General features: G+C 34.9%; 3 protein-coding genes and 1 pseudogene across 3 annotated transcripts; 3 read left to right on the top strand and 1 right to left on the bottom strand.

The window, feature by feature from the left end:
• Positions 1–4,321: 4,321 nt before the first annotated feature.
• LOC147927298 (uncharacterized) lies at positions 4,322–7,306 on the bottom strand (annotated as a pseudogene).
• Positions 7,307–8,482: 1,176 nt separating this feature from the next.
• On the top strand, positions 8,483–9,994 carry LOC104747650 (bZIP transcription factor 2). The gene has a single exon (XM_010469320.3). The coding sequence runs from the start codon at positions 9,231–9,233 to the stop codon at positions 9,741–9,743; it is 513 nt and encodes a 170-aa protein (XP_010467622.1). The 5' UTR covers positions 8,483–9,230; the 3' UTR covers positions 9,744–9,994.
• Positions 9,995–14,115: 4,121 nt separating this feature from the next.
• LOC104747648 (peroxidase 15) lies at positions 14,116–15,756 on the top strand. The gene is made up of 4 exons (XM_010469318.3): positions 14,116–14,531; positions 14,634–14,825; positions 14,908–15,073; positions 15,186–15,756. Exons 1-4 carry the CDS (start codon positions 14,289–14,291, stop codon positions 15,599–15,601), a joined length of 1,017 nt encoding a protein of 338 aa, XP_010467620.1. The 5' UTR covers positions 14,116–14,288; the 3' UTR covers positions 15,602–15,756.
• A 2,140-nt stretch (positions 15,757–17,896) lies between these two features.
• LOC104747647 (purple acid phosphatase 5-like) lies at positions 17,897–19,999 on the top strand. The gene is made up of 7 exons (XM_010469317.2): positions 17,897–18,111; positions 18,205–18,417; positions 18,505–18,616; positions 18,701–18,927; positions 19,012–19,150; positions 19,227–19,569; positions 19,659–19,999. The coding sequence occupies exons 1-7, from the start codon at positions 17,944–17,946 to the stop codon at positions 19,843–19,845; spliced, it is 1,389 nt and encodes a 462-aa protein (XP_010467619.1). The 5' UTR covers positions 17,897–17,943; the 3' UTR covers positions 19,846–19,999.
• Positions 20,000–20,856: the final 857 nt, after the last annotated feature.

Raw genomic sequence — 20,856 nt, 5'->3', positions numbered from 1 at the left:
TTAATTTGAACAATAGTATTCTTTGAGTGTTTTAATTTGTTTTAATTCTTTGGTCATCTTTTATCCCTTCGGCTCCGTAATTTTTTTTTTGGTGAGCTTGATATTTAAAAATATGAATTATCTATTTTAGAAATATCATGATTAAGAAAAATAGCAACGCATTTTCCTTTAAATCTTGTAGTTTATATGGAAAGCAAGGAATAATATTACATTTTAAAGTTTTAAAAGAGAAAAAATCAGATATTTTACTTTTGATGCTAAGATGTGAAAATCAGATATATTTACATTTTTCTGCATTAAAATTGTATTCAGAACATATATCACATATCCATACATATATTTATATGAAAATACATTATGAACTAATTATATAGAAGAATAATTATCATAATTTCAATTTGTTGGGTTTTTTCCCATAATTTGATAAATATATAAGAGGGTGTGCTAGATGTCCATCACAAAAAATTTAACACTGCTAAACCACAATGGCCTAACAGTTCATGTCAAACCTAGATCTTTTCTATGAACCATAGGTAACCATAAAGTTATTTCAACATTATCATCATTGTGTAGACAATTATATCAATGAAAAAGTAACTTAACAGAAACTAGATAGTTACTCTGTGCTGTACAGCATAAAGAAATGTTTTCGTAAATTTTACTGTAGTTTATTAGTTATAAAATAATAGTTAAAGTTTTATTTGATTCTTTTTACTCTATACATTTTATAATGTTTCACATTTAATTTACTTAGTTTCATAACCCGGTATATGATACAATGTTTAAATCCGTGAATTATATAAATTTGGTAAAATCTAATATAAAATAAAATAAAATTAGTATTGAAGCGCTTGTATTTAGAAATCTCGATTTTTTTTTTTGATTTTTGTAGATGTATATATTATATTGAATAAAACCTAACATTTGTGATTTGTTAGATCTTAATAAGATGCTATTGCGTCGATGTACAGTGCAAAAAATATTTAATAAATTAGATTTAATATTTTCTATTTTTAAAATATAAGCAATGTTGTATCTTAGTTTTAAAATATATCTATCATTATTAAATAATTTAGGGATGCAAATATTTAATCTTAGTTTTATATATAAAACTGAGCTTTATAATTGTTCTAAATAGCTTGTTATTGTTTTCTAAGATTTCTGAACGTTTTCTAAGATTTCTGAAACAATAAGTAGAATTTGTTAAATAATTTTATAAAATAATTTCAAAATATTATAAACTAATATAAGCTTTTCGTTTGTTAGTTATTAAATTAAGTAAAATGCAATGGTATTTTTTTGTAAGATAGCACATGATAGTAGGGTTAAACTTCTAACAACTTTACTTAAATATATAAGTATACAAAAATATTATAGTAATTGATAATAAACCAAATTTTCAATATTATATTTGTTCATTGACTCAATATGATATAACTTAAACGAATATCCTTACAACTCTGTTTAAAAAAAAAAAAAAAATAGAATATCCTTACTACTCAACATATTAAATTCTCAAACAATTAAATTATGTACGATGAAGGGCTGTAAAATATTTTTTTAAAAAATCAAATTAAAAATTACTGATAAAAATGTATAACTAAAGAAATGATGTCAATGAGGATAGTGCTTTTGGTTGTGTGACTTTACAAAAAAAAAAAAAATAGAATATCCTTACTACTCAACATATTAAATTCTCAAACAATTAAATTTACGATGAAGGGCTGTAAAATATTTTTTTTAAAAATCAAATTAAAAATTACTGATAAAAATGTATAACTAAAGAAATGATGTCAATGAGGATAGTGCTTTTCGTTGTGTGACTTTACAAAAAAAAATAGAGAAATAAAAATTATGTAAATCAATGCAATAACTGAGCTTTCATGTTAATAAAAAACAAACAAGAATTTTTATTTAATTGTAGGATATAAATTAAGGATATATGTTACATGTGATGAACATTCATTAGATTTGTTCCAATTTTTGAATTTATGGTAGTTATTTTTTTAAATAAAAAGATTCCCTAAAAAGATTGAACAAATTATACAAACATTGTATTGGTGACAATAAAAAAAGCTAGTGTAAACGAATAGAATACACTTTAAATCATCTATACATTCAAATTTTGTATAAATTAACATAATAAATACTATCTCATCATTATCACAACCAAAATTTTAATATTAATTAAATATTAAATGTATGTCACCGAAAAAAACTAAACAACACATATCAACCCATAAATTCCTCCAAATTTTATCAGAAAACAAATAAATACTCCAATGACTAAAAGTGCGGATGAATATTATTTAATAAGTAGTAAAAATTAGTTTAACCAATAAAAAATATTATTAACATTGGATTTGCTTTTAACATTAGTTTTTGCTCTGCTCCTCTGGCCGAACTCTGGGGTATCTATTACGGATTGGTGATGGCCTGGGAAAGGCGTGTTAGGTGTTTGGAGGTGGAAGTGGACTCCAAACTCGTGGTTGGTTTTCTCAAGACAGGTATTGGTGTAGAAGCGGAAGCTGAGTAACAAGGGTGAGAGTACTCCTCTCAGTGCTAAGCTATGCAAAGCTCTTTGGCAATTAAGATTGCCTATTTTTGGCTTTTATTGATTTTTTTTATGCAAAAACTGAATTACAAAGATGTTGAAAGCTCCATATAAAGGAGATGCAAATGAATATCCTAAGAATAAAGAAAATAGAAAACCTCCCGTAATCCTAAGATTAAGGATGCAACCTTATCAAAACAAAACAGAAAGATCCTAAAAATCTCAAAACCGACATAAGTGACAAACACGTAAAAGGCCCATGAAGTGTTTGTCACGCTTCGAACACCAGGTGCTACATCAGGTCTCCCCAGGTGGGAGAGGATTCGACCACGAATCCGGATCGTCGTAATCACCCCGAAACGGTGACAGGTACTTGACGTTAAACACATTATGCGTCTTCATGTGATCCGGCAACCGTACACGATACGCATTAGGATTAATGCGTTCCAGAACTTCCACCGGCCCAATCTTACGAGACTTGAGCTTATTATACTCATGTAGCGGTATACAATCCTTTGTTATGACCACCCACACTAAATCCCCAGGCTCAAAAAGGACCTCCCGCCGTTTCTTGTCAGCTGCGGCTTTGTAACTAGCAGCGGACTTCACTAGGTTGTTGTGAGCTTGCGCATGCACCGCTTGTAAGTCTTCAAGAAACTCAACAGCTCCCCCATGAATGCGCGTCTTCTCTGGTAATGTAGTCAGGTCCAAAGGGCCCCGCGGAACCAACCCGTACACAACACGAAACGGACTGAAACCCAAGCTCCGGTTCAACGCATGGTTGTGAGCAAACTCAGCCTGGCACAGCTTAGCGTCCCACCCCTTAATGTGATCACCAACCAAACAGCATAACAGGCTCCCCAACGAACGGTTTGTGACCTCCGTCTGGCCATCAGTCTGCGGACTGTAGGCGGTGCTCAAGTTGAGACTAGTACCGAGCAACTTCCACAGCGAACGCCAAAAATGGCTAAGGAACCTTGTATCACGGTCAGAGACGATGGAAGAAGGCAACCCATGAAGTCGATATATTTCCCGGAAAAACATAACAGCCACACTTACCGCATCGGTTGTCTTCTTACAGGGAATAAAATGTGCCATCTTAGAGAAACGATCAACAACCACAAAAATAGAATCATTACCCTTTTGTGTCCGCGGAAGTCCCAAAACAAAGTTCATGCTAACATCAGTCCATGGTTGAGTTGGAATAGGAAGCGGCAAATACAAACCGGCGTTAGAAGCTTTACCCTTCGAGACTTGGCACGTACGGCATCGCTCAACATACCGTTCAACATCACGTCGCATGGAGGGCCAAAAATAAGAAGCCACCACCAACTGCAACGTTCGATCACGACCGACATGCCCCTCATGATGCAATTCTCGCACAATCTGCAAACGTAGACTGCAGTCAGGGACACAAAGACGTAACCCTTTAAAGAGATAACCGTCATGAAGCACATAATCATTGTTGAGGCCTTGCTGAACATCAAGGAGAACACGCCCAAAAAAAGGATCGGTAGTATATAAATCTGCAAATGATGCAAACCCGGGAACAGAAGTGTGCATGGTGGTAAGGAGACCATGACGACGACTAAGGGCATCAGCCGCTCGATTAGTCTTTCCCGATTGATGTTGAATGGTAAAGGTGAATTGCTGGAGAAAAGCAATCCAGGTAGCATGGCGCGAAGAGACTTTGGGTTGACTATCCAAGTGACGAAGAGCCTCATGATCCGTAAATAGCACAAACTCGCGGTGAACAAGATAGTGGCGCTAATGCTTGATGGCTTGTACAATGGCATAGAATTCGACGTCATACGTACTGTAACGACCCCGAGCACCAGCAAGCTTCTCACTATAATAAGCAACAGGCCGACCGAGCTGACTTAAAACAGCACCAATACCAAGTTTCGATGCATCACAATGGAGTTCAAAGGCAAGTGTAAAATCCGGTAACACCAAGATAGGAGCAGAGGTTAACTTCTCCTTAATGATTTCAAAGGCTTCTGTAGCCTCCGGAGTCCACTCAAATTTCCCCTCTTTCATACAACTAGTAATTGGGGCCATGATTGTGCTAAAGTGATGGACAAAACGTCGATAAAAAGACGCTAACCCGTGAAAACTGCGGACTTCTGTCAAATTCTTTGGGATCGGCCAAGATCTTACCGCTTCAACTTTCGAAGTGTCCACAGCCAAGCCTTTGTCGGAGACCACATAACCGAGGAACAGGACCTCATGCACGCCAAACTGGCACTTTTGTTTACCCGCAAATAACTTCTCGTGACGAAGAACAAGCAACACGTCTCGGAGATGCTGATAGTGTTCAGGTACGGACTTACTGAATATCAAGATATCGTCGAAATAGACAACCACAAATTTCCCGATGAATGGTCTAAGAGCTTGGTTCATGACCCTCATAAACGTGCTAGGAGCATTGGACAAGCCGAAAGGCATGACCAACCATTCGAACAGACCTTCACGTGTCTTAAATGCGGTCTTCCACTCATCACCGGGTCGAATGCGTATCTGGTGGTATCCACTTTTCAAGTCAATCTTGGAGAATACAGTAGCCTGACCGATCTGATCCAAGAGATCATCAAGGCGCGGTATTGGAAACCGATAACAGACTGTAATCTTGTTAATAGCGCGACTATCAACACACATTCGCCATGAACCGTCTTTTTTGGGGATAAGTAGAGCAGGAACAGCACAAGGATTGAGGCTTTCGCGGATGTGACCTTTCTAAAGAAGTTCCTCTACCTGTCGCCGCAACTCTTCATGTTCAAGCAGGCTCATCCTGTAGTGCGGTCGATTTGGCAGTGAAGCACCCGAAATGAGGTCAATCTGGTGTTGAATATTGCGTAGAGGAGGAAGAGCAGTAGGAAGCTCAGCCGGGAAGACATCCGCAAACTCGCGAAGAACATCGGTGAGCTGAGGGTCAACGCAAGATGATACGGTCGATGAAGTAGACGTGGACATTAAGGCAAAGATAATACCTTCTTTTCGAAACTCAGCGTCGAACGTGGCAAATGAACAAAACGTAGCATGAATGGGCGGAACAGGCACTGGATGCAATGTCGACTTTGGTGGATCCGGAGGAGATGGCCATGAGTGTTCTTTGGATAGTAAGAGAAGAATCTTGTGAGTTTCCCATATGAAGCTATAAGTGTTTTGAGCTCCATCATGAATAATCTTCCTATCAAACTCCCATAGTCTGCCTAAGAGGACATGACTTACATCCATCGGAGCAATATCACAATAAGTGCTGTCTCGATAATATTCTCCGATAGAAAAAGGCACTAACGCGCGCTGAGAAATACGCATAGCAACCCCCTCATTTAGCCAGCCAAGATTATACAGAGCGGGGTGTTGTTCTCGAGTCAAACCCAACTTGTCCACAGTGGCTTCAGCAATGACATTACGAGAACTTCCCGAGTCTATTATAAAACTGCAAACGCGGCCGCGAATAGTGCAGGTAGAACGAAAGATGTTGTTGCGGAGCCATTGCGAGTCTTGACGGCGAGGAGCAACACAAGACCGTGTGACGACCAATAAGCGCCCCTGATCCCCGTGAGTGCGTTGGAGAGCAAAATCCTCCAGATGTTCTTCTTCTCCCAACGAATCATAGGCTGTTCCATAGTCATCGGTCTCCAAGGAATCATCTAGCAAGAGACCGCGACGAGACTGGTGGGGACATGCAGTTTGCCTATGACCAGGTTCTCCACAGGCATAACAGCGTAATGCAGGAGGACGCGTTGAACGGCGTAGAGGTTGGTCTTCAGATGGTGTATTGGCAGCAGGTGTTGGAGAAGCGTCATGACTGTCTTTCGAAGTGGTCACCGTAGTTTGTTGGCCTGTGTCGATGGTGCGGGAACGAGAACCACTGTTATTCCAATTGTTTGAGCGGAACTGTTGTTCAAATGTCGCTGCTCGACAATGCGCCTCAGCAATGGACGTCGGATCAAATTGTGCCAAGGCAGCTTGAAGCTGTCGACGTAGTCCACCAATAAAACGCGAGACCAATTGGTTCTCATTGTCAAAAACCTCTGTACGTGTCAATAACAGGTCAAACTCTTCAGCATAGTCGTCGACGGAGCGGGCACCCTGTTTGATGTTCTGAAGATGGTTGTAGATTGTACGTTCGTAGTTATGTGGAAGGAAAGTTTTCCATAGTTGCTTTTGTAACTTGTCCCAAGTGCGTATTGGTTCTTTTCCCGTACGTTCGCGCGTGGTCTTGACTTGTTTCCACCATGAGGCAGCATGGCCTCTGAAACGCATTGCTACCAGCGAAACACGACGTTCTGGCGGCACTTGTTTGAAGTCTAAAACTTCATCAACGGAAACAAGCCAATCCAATAATGTATCACCACGAACACCACCATGAAATTCTGGAATTTCAATTTTGAAGCCTGATTCCCACCGTGTGTCGTTCGTATCTCCACAAACTACACGCACATCACGCCGAGAAATAGCACCGTCGTCAACAGCAGCGTTGTGAGGACGCTGAACATCATCACGTAACTGGAGTTGTTGATTGTTGACTACGTTAGGCTCGCCATCGATCACCGGTTGTTGAGCTGGCGCGGGTAAACGAGCAACGATGGTGTCTCCGAGGTCGCGTATGGAAGTAGAGATCACGGTCAAGCTTTGTTGTATCGCTAACAAGCTTTGTTGAAACGCTGCCCAATCCATGACAGGTTCGCCGGCTGGAGCGTCATCCGGATTGGTTTTGATCCCAGGTTTTGTGATAGGAGCCATCCGCAAGAAACAAAAACGTCCAAGAACGTCCTGTCTCTGATACCAACTGGTGTAGAAGCGGAAGCTGAGTAACAAGGGTGAGAGTACTCCTCTCAGTGCTAAGCTACGCAAAGCTCTTTGGCAATTAAGATTGCCTATTTTTGGCTTTTATTGATTTTTCTTATGCAAAAACTGAATTACAAAGATGTTGAAAGCTCCATATAAAGGAGATGCAAATGAATATCCTAAGAATAAAGAAAATAGAAAACCTCCCGTAATCCTAAGATTAAGGATGCAACCTTATCAAAACAAAACAGAAAGATCCTAAAAATCCCAAAACCGACATAAGTGACAAACACGTAAAAGGCCCATGAAGTGTTTGTCATGCTTCGAACACCAGGTGCTACATCAGGTATACAAGATACTCATCCCCTGTCATTCCTAATACGTTTGTGCTATGGCTTCTTATCAAAGGACTGGTCTGTCCGTATCACCCATGTGTATAGAGAGGCGAATCGTCTTGCAGACGCATTGGCTAGCTATGCATTTTCTTTACCATTTGGTTTACAGTTGCTAGATGTTTGTCCGAGTGTTGTTTTTTCGGTTCTTACAGAGGATGCAAACGGGTTTGTATGCCCTCGACGTGTTCGTCTGTGATTTGTAATTTTCTTTTAATAAATTAAGGGAGCCTAGGTTCCCTCTTTCTTACCAAAAGGGAACCTAGGCTCCCTTAATTATAAATTATTTAAAATATACATGTTTTGCTTAGAGAATTCAATATAATCAAATAAAATGAAACAAACCAAAATTTGTAAAATATCTTATATGAAGAACAGAGGGAGTATGTTTTATGTTAAATATCCTACATTTTGACAATTTTTCTGAAATTCTTCATGTGATATTATTTTACAAAATAATTTTTAAAATTTGTCTGAAAAATAATTTTTAAAATTTCCATGTAAATCACTACTATAAATCTATAATGTATCAAAATATTCAATGCCATTGACTGAATAATGATAACAAATACCACATTAAATAATTTTCCCTAGTCATTCTAATAAAGATGCAATTTTCAAGACTTTTGACTGTTTATGTCCATCCTACTCCTACAATTCAATCTTGATATCCGGTCAAGTTTTACCTACCTATTTGTCCACCCTACTCCATATCATTAATCACACCATTACTCTCACACAAATCCATACTTACCATTAGAAATTATACAGTCTTACCAAAAGCAAAGTTTCATCACCAACACAAAAAAAAAAAAAAGGCAAACTACACACCCACCTACTGACCTACATAATATTTATAATTAAAAAAAATTATAAAACAATGGGCGCGTATTCCAGCTTTCCACCATCCATTATTTCCTAAAAAACAATACACAAGTGGATGAGATACTTGAGATTTGGTTTCTATATAATCCACAACACACCCTTCATCAAAAACCTCTTTCCCCTTCACACATCTTCTCTTCCTTATCTCCTTAACAAAAATCTTTATTTATCCATCTCCTCTGTTTTTGCATCTTCTCCACAACAAAACATCTTCATCACCTCTCCTCTGTTTTAATCCTTTCTTCTTTCTCTGTTCTGTCATCATCATAACACAAAAACATATTCAGACCGTTCCTCGCCGAGGAAAAACCATAAAAACCAAGTCTTTGATGTTCGGAAACTGATGACTCCGGTTCTCTGCGAAATCCTGCTCTCTGGGCTCACGGTTAAATCTGCTCTCCGCCGTAGAACCCATCTCGTTCAATCTTTCTCCGTCGTCTTCCTCTACTGGTTTTACAACGTTTCATGAATTGTTACAAACTCCGAATCTAAATCATAAAATTAAAACTACATACAATATTCATTAATTTTCAGACAACATAAAAAAAAAAACATAAAGATCTGTCCTTTTATTGTAATTTTCTTGTTTTTAAAAAATATCAATGGCGTCATCAAGCAGCACGTACCGGAGCTCTAGCTCTTCCGACGGCGGTAATAACAACCCATCATCAGACTCCGTCGTCACCGTCGACGAGCGAAAACGTAAAAGAATGCTGTCGAACCGTGAGTCTGCACGTAGGTCAAGGATGCGTAAACAAAAACACGTTGACGATCTAACGGCTCAGATCAATCAGCTTTCGAACGACAACCGTCAGATCTTGAACAGCCTCACCGTGACGTCTCAGCTTTACATGAAGATCCAAGCCGAGAACTCTGTTCTCACCGCTCAGATGTCTGAGCTTAGCACCAGGCTCCAGTCTTTGAACGAGATCGTTGATCTCGTGCAATCTAACGGTGCAGGATTTGGTGTTGACCAGATCGACGGCTGTGGTTTCGATGATCGTACGGTTGGGATTGACGGATATTACGATGATATGATGAGTGGTGTTAATCATTGGGGTGGTTCGGTTTACTCTAACCAACCCATCATGGCTAATGATATCAATATGTATTGATTAATAATAAACTTAATTAAGGATTAGTATTATTATTATTGTTGCCCCTCCTTTTTTTGTTTTTTAAGTTTAGCTTTTTGTTTTTTTTTGGGTTGGCGTGTGATGATGTAATTATAGTACGTGCATCTTTGATTGGTTGGAAGGATAAATATCAACTTTTAATATATATTTGGGGCATATATATGAGTTGTACTTTGTCATGTATTGGTGTGTGTTTTGTTATATTTATATGATTGATTATGTTTATGTTATCATGATTTTGTCTTCACTTTTAATTATTCCAATTGTTTTTGAGATATGGTTTGTTTATACGATTATAATATAGTTTTAAAAAAAAATTTCTATGATTATAAGCATACTAGTAGTTGTATTTCCCTATTTCGAGAAAAGCACCTATTTGGATTTGTAATTTAATAAGAAAGACAAACACACATTTAAGAGAGCTTTTTGGTTGATGGTTTAGGTTCATTTTGAGATGCAATTTTAATTATTATGTATGTTATTTGATTAATAATTTTGGAGCTTTGTATTTTTTTTTTTGGGTGAAAATACAATTTTTTATTTCATAATAAACTTATACCGAATTTGGTACAAAGGATAAAAGAGCTGTTTTTGTTAATGCAGCTAAATGATTAAACTTCCTAACAATGAAGGAGAAGCTAATTTTTTGAAAACAAGAAGATAGATCTAGAATATTGTGAAAAAATCTATGGAGTTCTTTTTTTTATAGCAAAAATAAATTTCATTAAAATCAAAAAGTTTTACAAAGACATTCAAAATGATGTAACAAAATTATTACATACATAAATATATGTGCTATACACTAAGAAAAATACAACATAACAGATTTTGACGATGCTTTACGTAGAGTAGCCTAACTCGCTAACTGATCAGAAGATCCGTTATTGTCTAACTTTATATTTGATTTCTCTTTATTACAAATTATATGCAGTAACTTTTGGTTGATACTTCTTTTCACAAAACGTAACATTAAACTCAATATGTTCAAAACTAATTCTGTAATGTAGAAAGAGTGGCACCAAAATGTCTGTACCACAGTTTTTCTGGAATATTTCGACGTCTCTGTAATTCTTTGCAACAAAACAACATATAATTTTATTGCATCAATCCAAATACTGGAGCCTCTTGTGTAAATAGATTCCCATCTAATCGTCACCAATATATTTCTCATCCACCAAATCTGCTCAATGTCAATCATATCTTGTCGCCAATCATATCCTATGGAGTTCTATTTAAGGAGTCTCCGATTTGATTAATTCTATAGTTCTATCATTTGTTTAACATCATAATCAAGTTAAATAATATTTTTTACAAGTTTACTTTTAACATGTAAAAAATATATGTCAAATTAAAAAAAATTAACCAGCGGTCACCACCATTACCGTTAACTTTATTGAATAAATAATTATATGTTAAATCATTGCGTTAAATTCGACTTGTATTTTTGCAAGCCAAGGTAAACTTGAAAAAAATGTTATATTGATGGTTTTTTTAGCATAAATATTTAGAAGTCTATTAAAACCTTCCTCAGTCAAACATTTTCGCTATATAAAAGGACAGAAATTCATAATAATCATTTATTATTATTTTTATATTAAAGCACTATTCATATAAAAGGACAGTATTTCAAATGATCAATGATTAAAAAAAAAATGATGGCAGTATATGTGAAAAGTATACATTAAAGTTTATTGTACGAACGCAAAACGTTTATAAAAACATGATGGTGTGTATCTTGAAGATTTTCTTGTATTTATTACATATGTGGTCAAGAAAACATTTAGTGTCAATTTAGTTTAATTCTTTTTCCTTGCATCTTTGATATATTGTACACTTGTATTACTATGATTGAATAATAAGGCATACGTTTATCTTTAATCTTTTTCCCTTTTTATATCCTATTATTATAAATATAAAAAGTTGGTCTTGTGTTGTGTCTTTACGATTTCAATCTTAACTTTATGCATGTCACAGGCATAAATATGAAAACGAAATATAAACATCATCAACAAAAATAAAATAAAATCACTATTGGCTGTCTTATTCTTCTTGTATATGTGAAGCTACACACTTGCTGAAAATAATTGGCTGTATCTTCCGATTTTGTTTAATTTACAATAAATATAATCCAAAAAGTGATCTCATCACTAACGATCGGCTATTGTTTTTCGTATATGTCATGAGACAATTATTAGGTATGACTACGATATATATATGTGTGTGTGTGTTTGGACTTGGTGCGTACACATGTGATACATGAGCATCTCGTATGTTTCATCCTATTGTTCGTCTGGATTTAAAGCCATCTTAAATATATAGTTTAAACTTGGAAAATATCATTTATCTCATGAAAACAAGATAACTTATATGGAGCTTGGAGCAAATCGAAAATTGTGGTAACAAAGCAAACAAAGAAATGATTAGGGATTATATGATAAGTTGTAACTTTGAAAGTATTCCAGTGCTCAAATTAAAACTAAAATCATGTGATTATCGGAGAAGTTTAAAATTGATAATGAAATCCAATTATATTTTCTTAATTATTGCTTTAGCCCATATTGTACTAAGCCTAATCAGCTTTCAATGTTTTTGGCCCATTTAGCTATCGCTGGTCCGCTTTTTTAACTGTAAACAAATCACTGAATCAGTTTCATTTGGCCATTTGTTATGGAAAATGTAGAAACCTTTATCTATATATTGGATATACTAAGGTGCTCATCAAGAGAGTTCATGCTATTTCAAATGTTGATACAAAAACTTCTCAATTTATTAATATTCTATACCTAAAATAACAACAGAATTTAGAGATTTTTTTGGGTCAAACACTTAAACTTAAATCCCCTATATATTAATAGAGAATCATTTTTGCAAAAAATGATGATATGTCGTCTCGCCAGAGAGCTCAAAACACATTTTAGCAAATAATTCTTATTAATTAATACTAATTACATATATGCCACTATAGATTTAAATCAAATTTCATTTGACAAATTAAAACCATTTGTAGCCATTTAATTTGAATCTATATTATACTTCTTAAAAAAACAATAGAATATATTTTTTAAAAACATAATAATTACTCATAGTTTATTAAAATAATTTTCATACAAATTTTTTCACCACGTTAAAATTATTTTCCACGTTCAAATATATATTTCACGGGTGTTTTACACAAAATAAACACAAATTTAAATAAAACAAACAAAAACTTTGGTTACATATTTTGTTTTACACAAACTAATCTTAGATTCAAAATAATAATTTTAGTCATAATCATTATATTTAAATTGATTTATCCGCACTATGTGCAGGTTGTTACCTAGTCGTCTGTTATTGTTAGTGTTTTTTCATGTATAAAATTGTTATACTCCGTAGTAATTAAATTAAAAGAATAATCATAACACTAGTATACACATACTGTTTATCTTTTGTATATCATAAACCCATTAATTAAACTGTCTTTTTTCCTCATGATTCTAGACATGGTTTTGCATAGCAAACATAATTACTTACCCCATATATAGGATGACATTCTAATTTGGGTTTTTGTGTTCTTGATCATTGATTAGTTTCTAGAAAGAGACCATGTCAAGAGTCAAGAAACTAAGTGCAAGTAGGACTCGCAACACGCGTTTGAAATGTTCGTAGTTATTTTATTCACCCTTTAGATTTGCTTTTTACCTGCATATCCATGTTCTATGATAGAAGACAAAACCCCTTTTGCATTTTTTATTGTTTATAAGTCAACAAACAAATGAAATTTTGAGGGATATTACTTGTTATCGCATTTTTGTCAAAAGAGCAGTTAGAAACTGTTCCTACTATTTGTCCCTTTTTCTAAAAAAAACTCCACAAACATATTTGCTAGACTATTATTTAACCACGACCAAGTAAAACTATACAATGCATTTCTTACAGCTATGTTTAAATCTTTAGTGTCAAGGACTAAAAAACGCGTTTAAGATTTGCCGCGTGCGTTGTGACCGAATCACACCTTGTATACTATAATTTTATTTATATAGTATTAGGTGAACCAGTTATATATTATTAGATCAACGTAAATTTGTAACAAATTTCATCTTAACATTTCCATCACTTTTAACTTTTGGTTCTATTTTGGCTCTATCAAAATTAAATTGAGTTTAAACTTTATACAAACCTTAATAACAAACAAACTATTATAATAACCAAAATGGAGGTGAATTAGTCAAACAACTCATGCAAGTTTGGGACATTTGTATACCAAACCCAAGATTTTGTATAGTCTCTTTGAATTCAAACCATTTTTTAAAAATATACGTATTGTCATTTTTTCATTTATTTATCTTAATTAATGGACTCCAATCAAGGTACCAACTCTATTGCCATTGTTTTTTCCTCTCCATGACGCCAAAATCCACGAACTCTCTCGCCTTAGTCGCCTATATATACTTTCGATTCTTCTTCTCCTCTTCCATATCTCTTACCATCACAAAGTCATCTATCTCCTTTCTTCTTGCTTGATCTACCTAACCGAAACTGACAATGGCAAGAATCGGAAGCTTTCTCGTTCTTCTATATCTTACTTACCCTTTTACTCTCTGCATCTGCGACGACGACGAGAGTAACTATGGCGGTGAGAGAGGGAATCTCTTCCCAGGTTTCTACCGCAGCTCGTGCCCTAGAGCCGAGGAGATTGTGAGGTCAGTTGTAGCCAACGCTGTTGCAAGGGAGACTCGTATGGCTGCTTCCCTTATGAGGCTTCATTTCCATGATTGTTTCGTTCAGGTATTGAAGAGTTTTTTTTTTAAGTAACTTTCTCAACAAGTTAACGACTAATGTTTGAGATTAATCTTCTCTAATTTCATCTGTTTAATTGAATCTGTGTAGGGTTGTGATGGATCGTTGCTTTTAGACACAAGTGGGAGTATAGTTACTGAGAAGAACTCAAACCCTAACAGCAGATCGGCCCGCGGGTTTGAAGTTGTTGACGAGATCAAAGCTGCACTGGAGAGTGAATGCCCTAACACTGTTTCTTGTGCTGACGCCTTAACTCTAGCTGCTAGAGACTCCTCTGTTCTTGTAAGCCACTTTATTTTTCTGCCTCTGTCTCTATTGCTTTTTCAAAATTTTCGAGATCTGATTTGGTTTGGTTTGTGTGTAGACTGGTGGACCAAGCTGGATGGTTCCTTTGGGAAGAAGAGATTCGACAAGTGCAAGTTTGAGTGGATCAAACAACAACATCCCTGCACCTAACAACACTTTCAACACAATTGTCTCGAGATTCAACAATCAAGGTCTTGACCTCACCGACGTTGTTGCTCTCTCCGGTAACCTTACTTCACACACAAGACAGAATTTTTTACTTTTTTGGATTTACTTCAGGCTAACGTTTAACCTTCAAAGACAATTTAATCATAACCTTACCCACATTTTGTTCAGGGAGCCACACCATTGGATTCTCAAGATGCACTAGTTTCAGACAAAGACTTTACAACCAATCTGGAAACGGAAGTCCCGACACAACCTTAGAGCAATCCTATGCTGCCAACTTGCGTCAAAGGTGCCCTAGATCTGGTGGGGATCAAATCCTGTCGGAGCTTGACATCAACAGTGCCGGGAGGTTTGATAACAGCTACTTCAAGAACTTGATCGAGAACATGGGACTGTTGAATTCCGACCAAGTCTTGTTCTCTAGCAATGAACAATCGAGAGAGCTCGTGAAGAAGTATGCAGAGGATCAAGAAAAGTTCTTTGAGCAGTTCGCAGAATCGATGGTCAAGATGGGGAACATCTCTCCCTTGACAGGTTCGAGTGGTGAAATCAGGAAGAATTGCAGGAAAATTAATAACTCTTGATTTTATAGTAATGATTGGGCGTAATAGAAATGAGTGGAAAGATATGTTTGTGTTCTTTATTTTGTATGAGTTTGCATGTATTTCCTGATGTCAAGAATCTGAAATTTGTGAGTTTAAATTATTTTATCTCTATAATGAAAAGGTTATTTATATAATCACGTTGTTAAAGGCCAGATGGAACATGATTATATAATTATAATGGTCTAAATTAGGGCCATTAGACTATCGCAAAATGGTCATCAAGGTAGAATAGAAATATAACAAGAATTTGAGAACGTATAGGTATAGTTGATAACCGGGGTGAGTGTTTAGATCTGCAGACCTCACCTATGCTGAGTACTAGTATTTGGTGTTATTTGTCATTCCGGTAATTATTTAGCTGTGAAAAAATTGGTTGAACCTTGTTCCAATAATTTTAAGTTTTATTCAGTAAATTTATAATGGGATTAAAAGAAAAAAAGATTTTTATTTGTCAATTTATTATGAAGTAAACAAAATGTTGAAATAGATTTTGCCGCAATACTATAGATAAAATCATGTTAAACAAAATGTTGAAATAGATTTTGCCGCAATACTATAGATAAAATCATGTTTTCCATAATTTTTGTATTAAATTGGTCGTTTATCCCATACAGTTAATATATGCATTTTTATGAACTTCATCAACTTCCTGAATAAAATTCATTTCTTCTTTTTATAATATAATGGAAAACAATTAACAATCAACGATTAAGTTGCAATAAATTGGTGAATATATTTAAATTTAACGATTTTTGTGCAATTTTTTGTTTTCACTTCTCAATTCTTTAGAATCATAGGATAATATCATTGTGTTATTTAACTAACATAAAAGCACCCAATCCACAATTATTTCCACTATCGTAGTCTTATAGATGTAAAAAACACAATTTTCTAACCATTAGATGTTTTGATTTTGATTTTCATCGACTCAGCTTAGAGATAATCACATAAATAATGAAGAATTTGACTTTCTAGTTCAATCATGGGAAAATAGTTTGTTAGTAAATTATAAAGTTCAAGCTTAACTTGATATTTTTAAAAATATGATCAATATTGAACATACTAAAGCAAATTACCAAAAGTAATTAAAAAAGATTTAAAATATTTATATGAGACGACGGTTTAAATGTAATGAATATGATAAATTATAATATTTACAACAGATAACGGGTTCAGATTATATTATGTGATTATTTAAAAACTAATAAAACATATCTATTCGTGCTATAGCATATGTACTAATAAAACTAATAAAACTAATTAAAAACTAATAAAACTAATTAAATATTATTTTAACATATAAAAATATTCAAAAAATCTGTATAAATAAATTTCAATTCGAGTTATAGCATATGTACTAATTTGCCACATTGGTTAATGGCCAAATGAAAATTTTGGCAAACAATTAGACTAGTGCCATCGGCCGAACATATATTTCTTAATAACTCCTTTATTTTTTAATTAATTTTTTGATGGATTAAAAATAAAATAGATATTTTCAGTTAATATATATCTCGATGAGAAAAACATTGTAACCGAATAAATTGTCAGAATATCTTTTAGTTTGTAAATAGACTTGTTGTGATATTTTTACTGAATGATTTTTCAGTGACAAATAATTATTATTCTTTCACTCAAATCAGCTGGATCTCGTTTTCAAACATCTTTGTTCTAAGAATATATTCTAAACAAACTTTCTTTGAAATAACATATTTAAATAAAATATATCTATTTTTTATTCAGGATCCCCTAGAGACCACCAAGATGACCGACATAAACAAAAGGACTCTTGGTAGCAATACAATAGGCTTGGATTAAAGGATATAGATTATCTATTGTTTTTGAGGTTGATTGTGATACTTTAATCAAAATGGCTAATGACTTACACTTAAACGCTTCACTAACAAATCTTCTACAAAATATAAGATTTTGGACATCAAAATTACACCATGCTATATTTATTTTTATAAAAAGAAATTGTAACAGTGCACATGCTTTAGCTAAATTTGGATGTAATGACAAGTTTGATTATACTGATTATACTTATTTTCCGTATAGAGTCAATATATTTTCAATTTGTGGAAAAAAACAGTTATTATTTTTTTACTCAAATGAGCGAATATCGTTTTTAAACATCTTTAGAATAATTCTAAGAATATTTTCTTAACTACTTCTCTTTGGAACAAAATCTTTAAGAAGAATTTAAGTCGAATATACCTAGCATTCTTTTTTCTCTATATAAACATTTCGATCACATAATAAAACATCATTTACAAAGCAAAACACACGCTATTAGCTTTCTCTCTAAACACCAAAACAAAATGAAGTTGAATCGTTTAGCACTCTTTTGCTATGCGGTCGTGTTGCTAAGCATCTTCGCGGTGAGCCACGCCGGAGTCACCAGTAGCTATGTCAGAGTATCTGAACCATCCGAAGAAATGCCACTCGAAACCTTTCCTCCTCCCGCCGGTTTAAACGCTCCGGAACAAGTGATTCTCAATTTCTCTATATAAAATCACTTTTTACATTTTCTTTTTCTCACTTTGGGACTTACTGAGCGTTCACTCTTGCTCCTTTCTCAGGTTCACATAACACAAGGAGATCACGCTGGTCGAGGTATGATTATCTCGTGGGTAACGCCTTTAAACTTGGACGATGGTTCCAATATCGTTAGATATTGGAACGCTGATACTGATGGTAGTGAAAAGATGAGTGCTGTAGCGTCAACGTCTACCTATAGATACTACGACTACACATCTGGTTTTCTTCACCACGCCACCATTAAAGGGCTTGAGGTTTGTACATTTACTTAGCCTTGCCCTCCAAGTTATCTATCTAGTTAAATATGGTTCTTAAATATACTAACTTTTTTGTGTGTGCAGTATGATACTAAGTATTTCTACGAGCTTGGAACTGGTCGCTCCATTAGACAATTCAACTTCATGACTCCACCAAAAGTTGGTCCAGATGTTGCTTACACATTCGGTGTCATAGGTAACCCATAGATTCACACTTTCAAAAACAAATTTTGAGGTTTTGTATCTAATTTTATTAATCTTAACTACGTTACATTTATAGGTGATCTTGGCCAAACCTATGCCTCCAACCAGACATTGTACAATTACATGTCGAACCCAAAAGGCCAAGCGGTGCTTTTTGCCGGAGACTTGTCTTACGCTGATGATCATCCTAATCACGACCAAAGAAAATGGGATTCATACGCCCGGTTTGTAGAACCAAGCGCCGCGTACCAGCCTTGGATCTGGGCCGCAGGGAACCACGAGATTGATTACGCCCAGAGTTTAGTAAGTTCCTATCTATTTATATTTTTCCATAATTAAAGAACACACATTTTTAGTTTTAGAGTTAAAACATTGAATTGCACGCAGGGCGAGACAACACCCTTCAAGCCGTACATGAACCGCTACCATGTTCCCTACAGAGCCTCACAGAGTACTTCTCCGCTTTGGTACTCCATCAAACGAGCCTCCGCTTACATCATCGTGCTCTCCTCTTACTCAGCTTATGGTACGATCTAAGACTAGCACTCTACTACATTTTGATCTATATCACATTAATGTTAATGTTTTCTTGTGTACTATAGACAAGTACACTCCTCAGAACTCGTGGCTCCAGGATGAGCTCAAGAAAGTTAACCGATCAGAGACTCCCTGGTTGATTGTTCTTGTTCATGCGCCGTGGTACAATAGCAACAATTATCACTACATGGAAGGTGAGAGCATGAGAGTTACGTTCGAGCCATGGTTCGTCGAAAACAAAGTCGATATCGTCTTTGCTGGTCATGTCCATGCCTACGAGCGATCAGAGCGTGTCTCCAACATTAAGTACAATATCACTGACGGAATGAGTACTCCGGTGAAAGACCAATCTGCACCCGTTTACATTACCATTGGAGATGGAGGCAACATAGAAGGAATTGCTAACAGGTTTCTTTTTAAAAAAAGATTGTATAGTGACCTTGATTAAAACTTTAGTATCTTTCTTCTTTGATTAAGATACTCTATTTTTCATGCAGTTACACGGAGCCGCAACCAAGTTATTCCGCCTTTAGGGAGGCCAGTTTCGGACACGCCATGCTTGAGATAAAGAACAGGACTCATGCCCACTACACTTGGCATAGGAACAAAGATGACGAGCCTATTATTGCCGATGCTATTTGGTTGAAGAACAGATACTACTTGCCGGAGGAGGAGACAGCTTAGGGTTGGTTTATGTTCTTTCATGAATAAGACTAGTTAAATGTTTTAGTGTTCTTTGAACATTGGTAGGTTTTGCTTAGTTTTCCTTTTTAAGATTTGTTTAGATTCTAATGGATTTCATTTTGCCAACGAATGAAAATCATTTCTGTTTTATCAATTCCACTATCCGATTCTATGCCTCATTTTGTTCAAATATTTCATTTATAATTGAATAAAATAACTTTTAAAAAATCTTATTAAGGAGATTCAAAATAATCTATTAAGAACAGTTCTGATATTTTTTTTCAAAATGCATCTAAAATCAAAGTGGGTAATACTTTAGTTCGATCATATATATAGATTACAGAAGTTCGTTGGAGATCTCCTGATATCCCTCTAGCTTTCAGAATTTAAACAAAAAAAAGAAAGACTAATTACAAAAATATATAACTATATCAAGAATATAATAAGAAAAACATAAACAAGAAGACTCGAGAATCGCTCAACAAATTTGAGAACGAATTTGATATCTTCTCGGGCGTTATCCCTCTCTTATCACTCCATTCTGTTTTCCCTATATACATACAAATTATTAATTTCCACAATTTGTTCTTGTTTAACTAACGATTAGTTACGATTACGATAAGTTATATTTACAACAGTTTTTCAATTTTTTTGCAGGACTATTCCAATTTCGTCGCCCAAACAGTTTTTTATCGTGGGTTAAATTTAAATTTAAAACAGTTCAACTCAAAAACTAGATGACACGAAAAATAAATGATGAAGAATATTTCGTCCATGTCTTTATTAAGCAGTTAGAGAAATTAAAAACAGTTTGAATATATCTTCCACTAAAAAGTAAAGTGTTTCTTTTATAAATATAAGTTACTTATTATGATTTTTTCTTGGAAAAATGTTTGCCAGCTACGCCAAGTATTAGCCAACACATAGCTACACATACAAACAATATAAATGTTTTGTTACTGACATGAACTATTGTCATTACATAAGGACATGCATAAACAAACATGAGTT

Source organism: Camelina sativa, chromosome 15 (assembly GCF_030686135.1).
Source record: "Camelina sativa cultivar CO46 ecotype springtype chromosome 15, ASM3068613v1".
NCBI lineage: Eukaryota > Viridiplantae > Streptophyta > Magnoliopsida > Brassicales > Brassicaceae > Camelina > Camelina sativa.
Note: the sequence above shows the minus strand (reverse complement) of the source record. Positions and strands in the feature narration are given on the sequence as shown.

Excerpts from the sequence above, each read along its gene's own strand:
- LOC104747650 (XM_010469320.3), top strand. The coding sequence starts at position 9,231 with ATGGCGTCATCAAGCAGCACGTACCGGAGCTCTAGCTCTTCCGACGGC.
- LOC104747648 (XM_010469318.3), top strand. The coding sequence starts at position 14,289 with ATGGCAAGAATCGGAAGCTTTCTCGTTCTTCTATATCTTACTTACCCT. Across the intron at positions 14,532-14,633 it reads TCCATGATTGTTTCGTTCAG|GGTTGTGATGGATCGTTGCT; the intron begins GTATTGAAGAGT and ends GAATCTGTGTAG. Across the intron at positions 14,826-14,907 it reads CTAGAGACTCCTCTGTTCTT|ACTGGTGGACCAAGCTGGAT; the intron begins GTAAGCCACTTT and ends GTTTGTGTGTAG.
- LOC104747647 (XM_010469317.2), top strand. The coding sequence starts at position 17,944 with ATGAAGTTGAATCGTTTAGCACTCTTTTGCTATGCGGTCGTGTTGCTA. Across the intron at positions 18,617-18,700 it reads TTACACATTCGGTGTCATAG|GTGATCTTGGCCAAACCTAT; the intron begins GTAACCCATAGA and ends TTACATTTATAG. Across the intron at positions 19,570-19,658 it reads ATAGAAGGAATTGCTAACAG|TTACACGGAGCCGCAACCAA; the intron begins GTTTCTTTTTAA and ends TTTTTCATGCAG.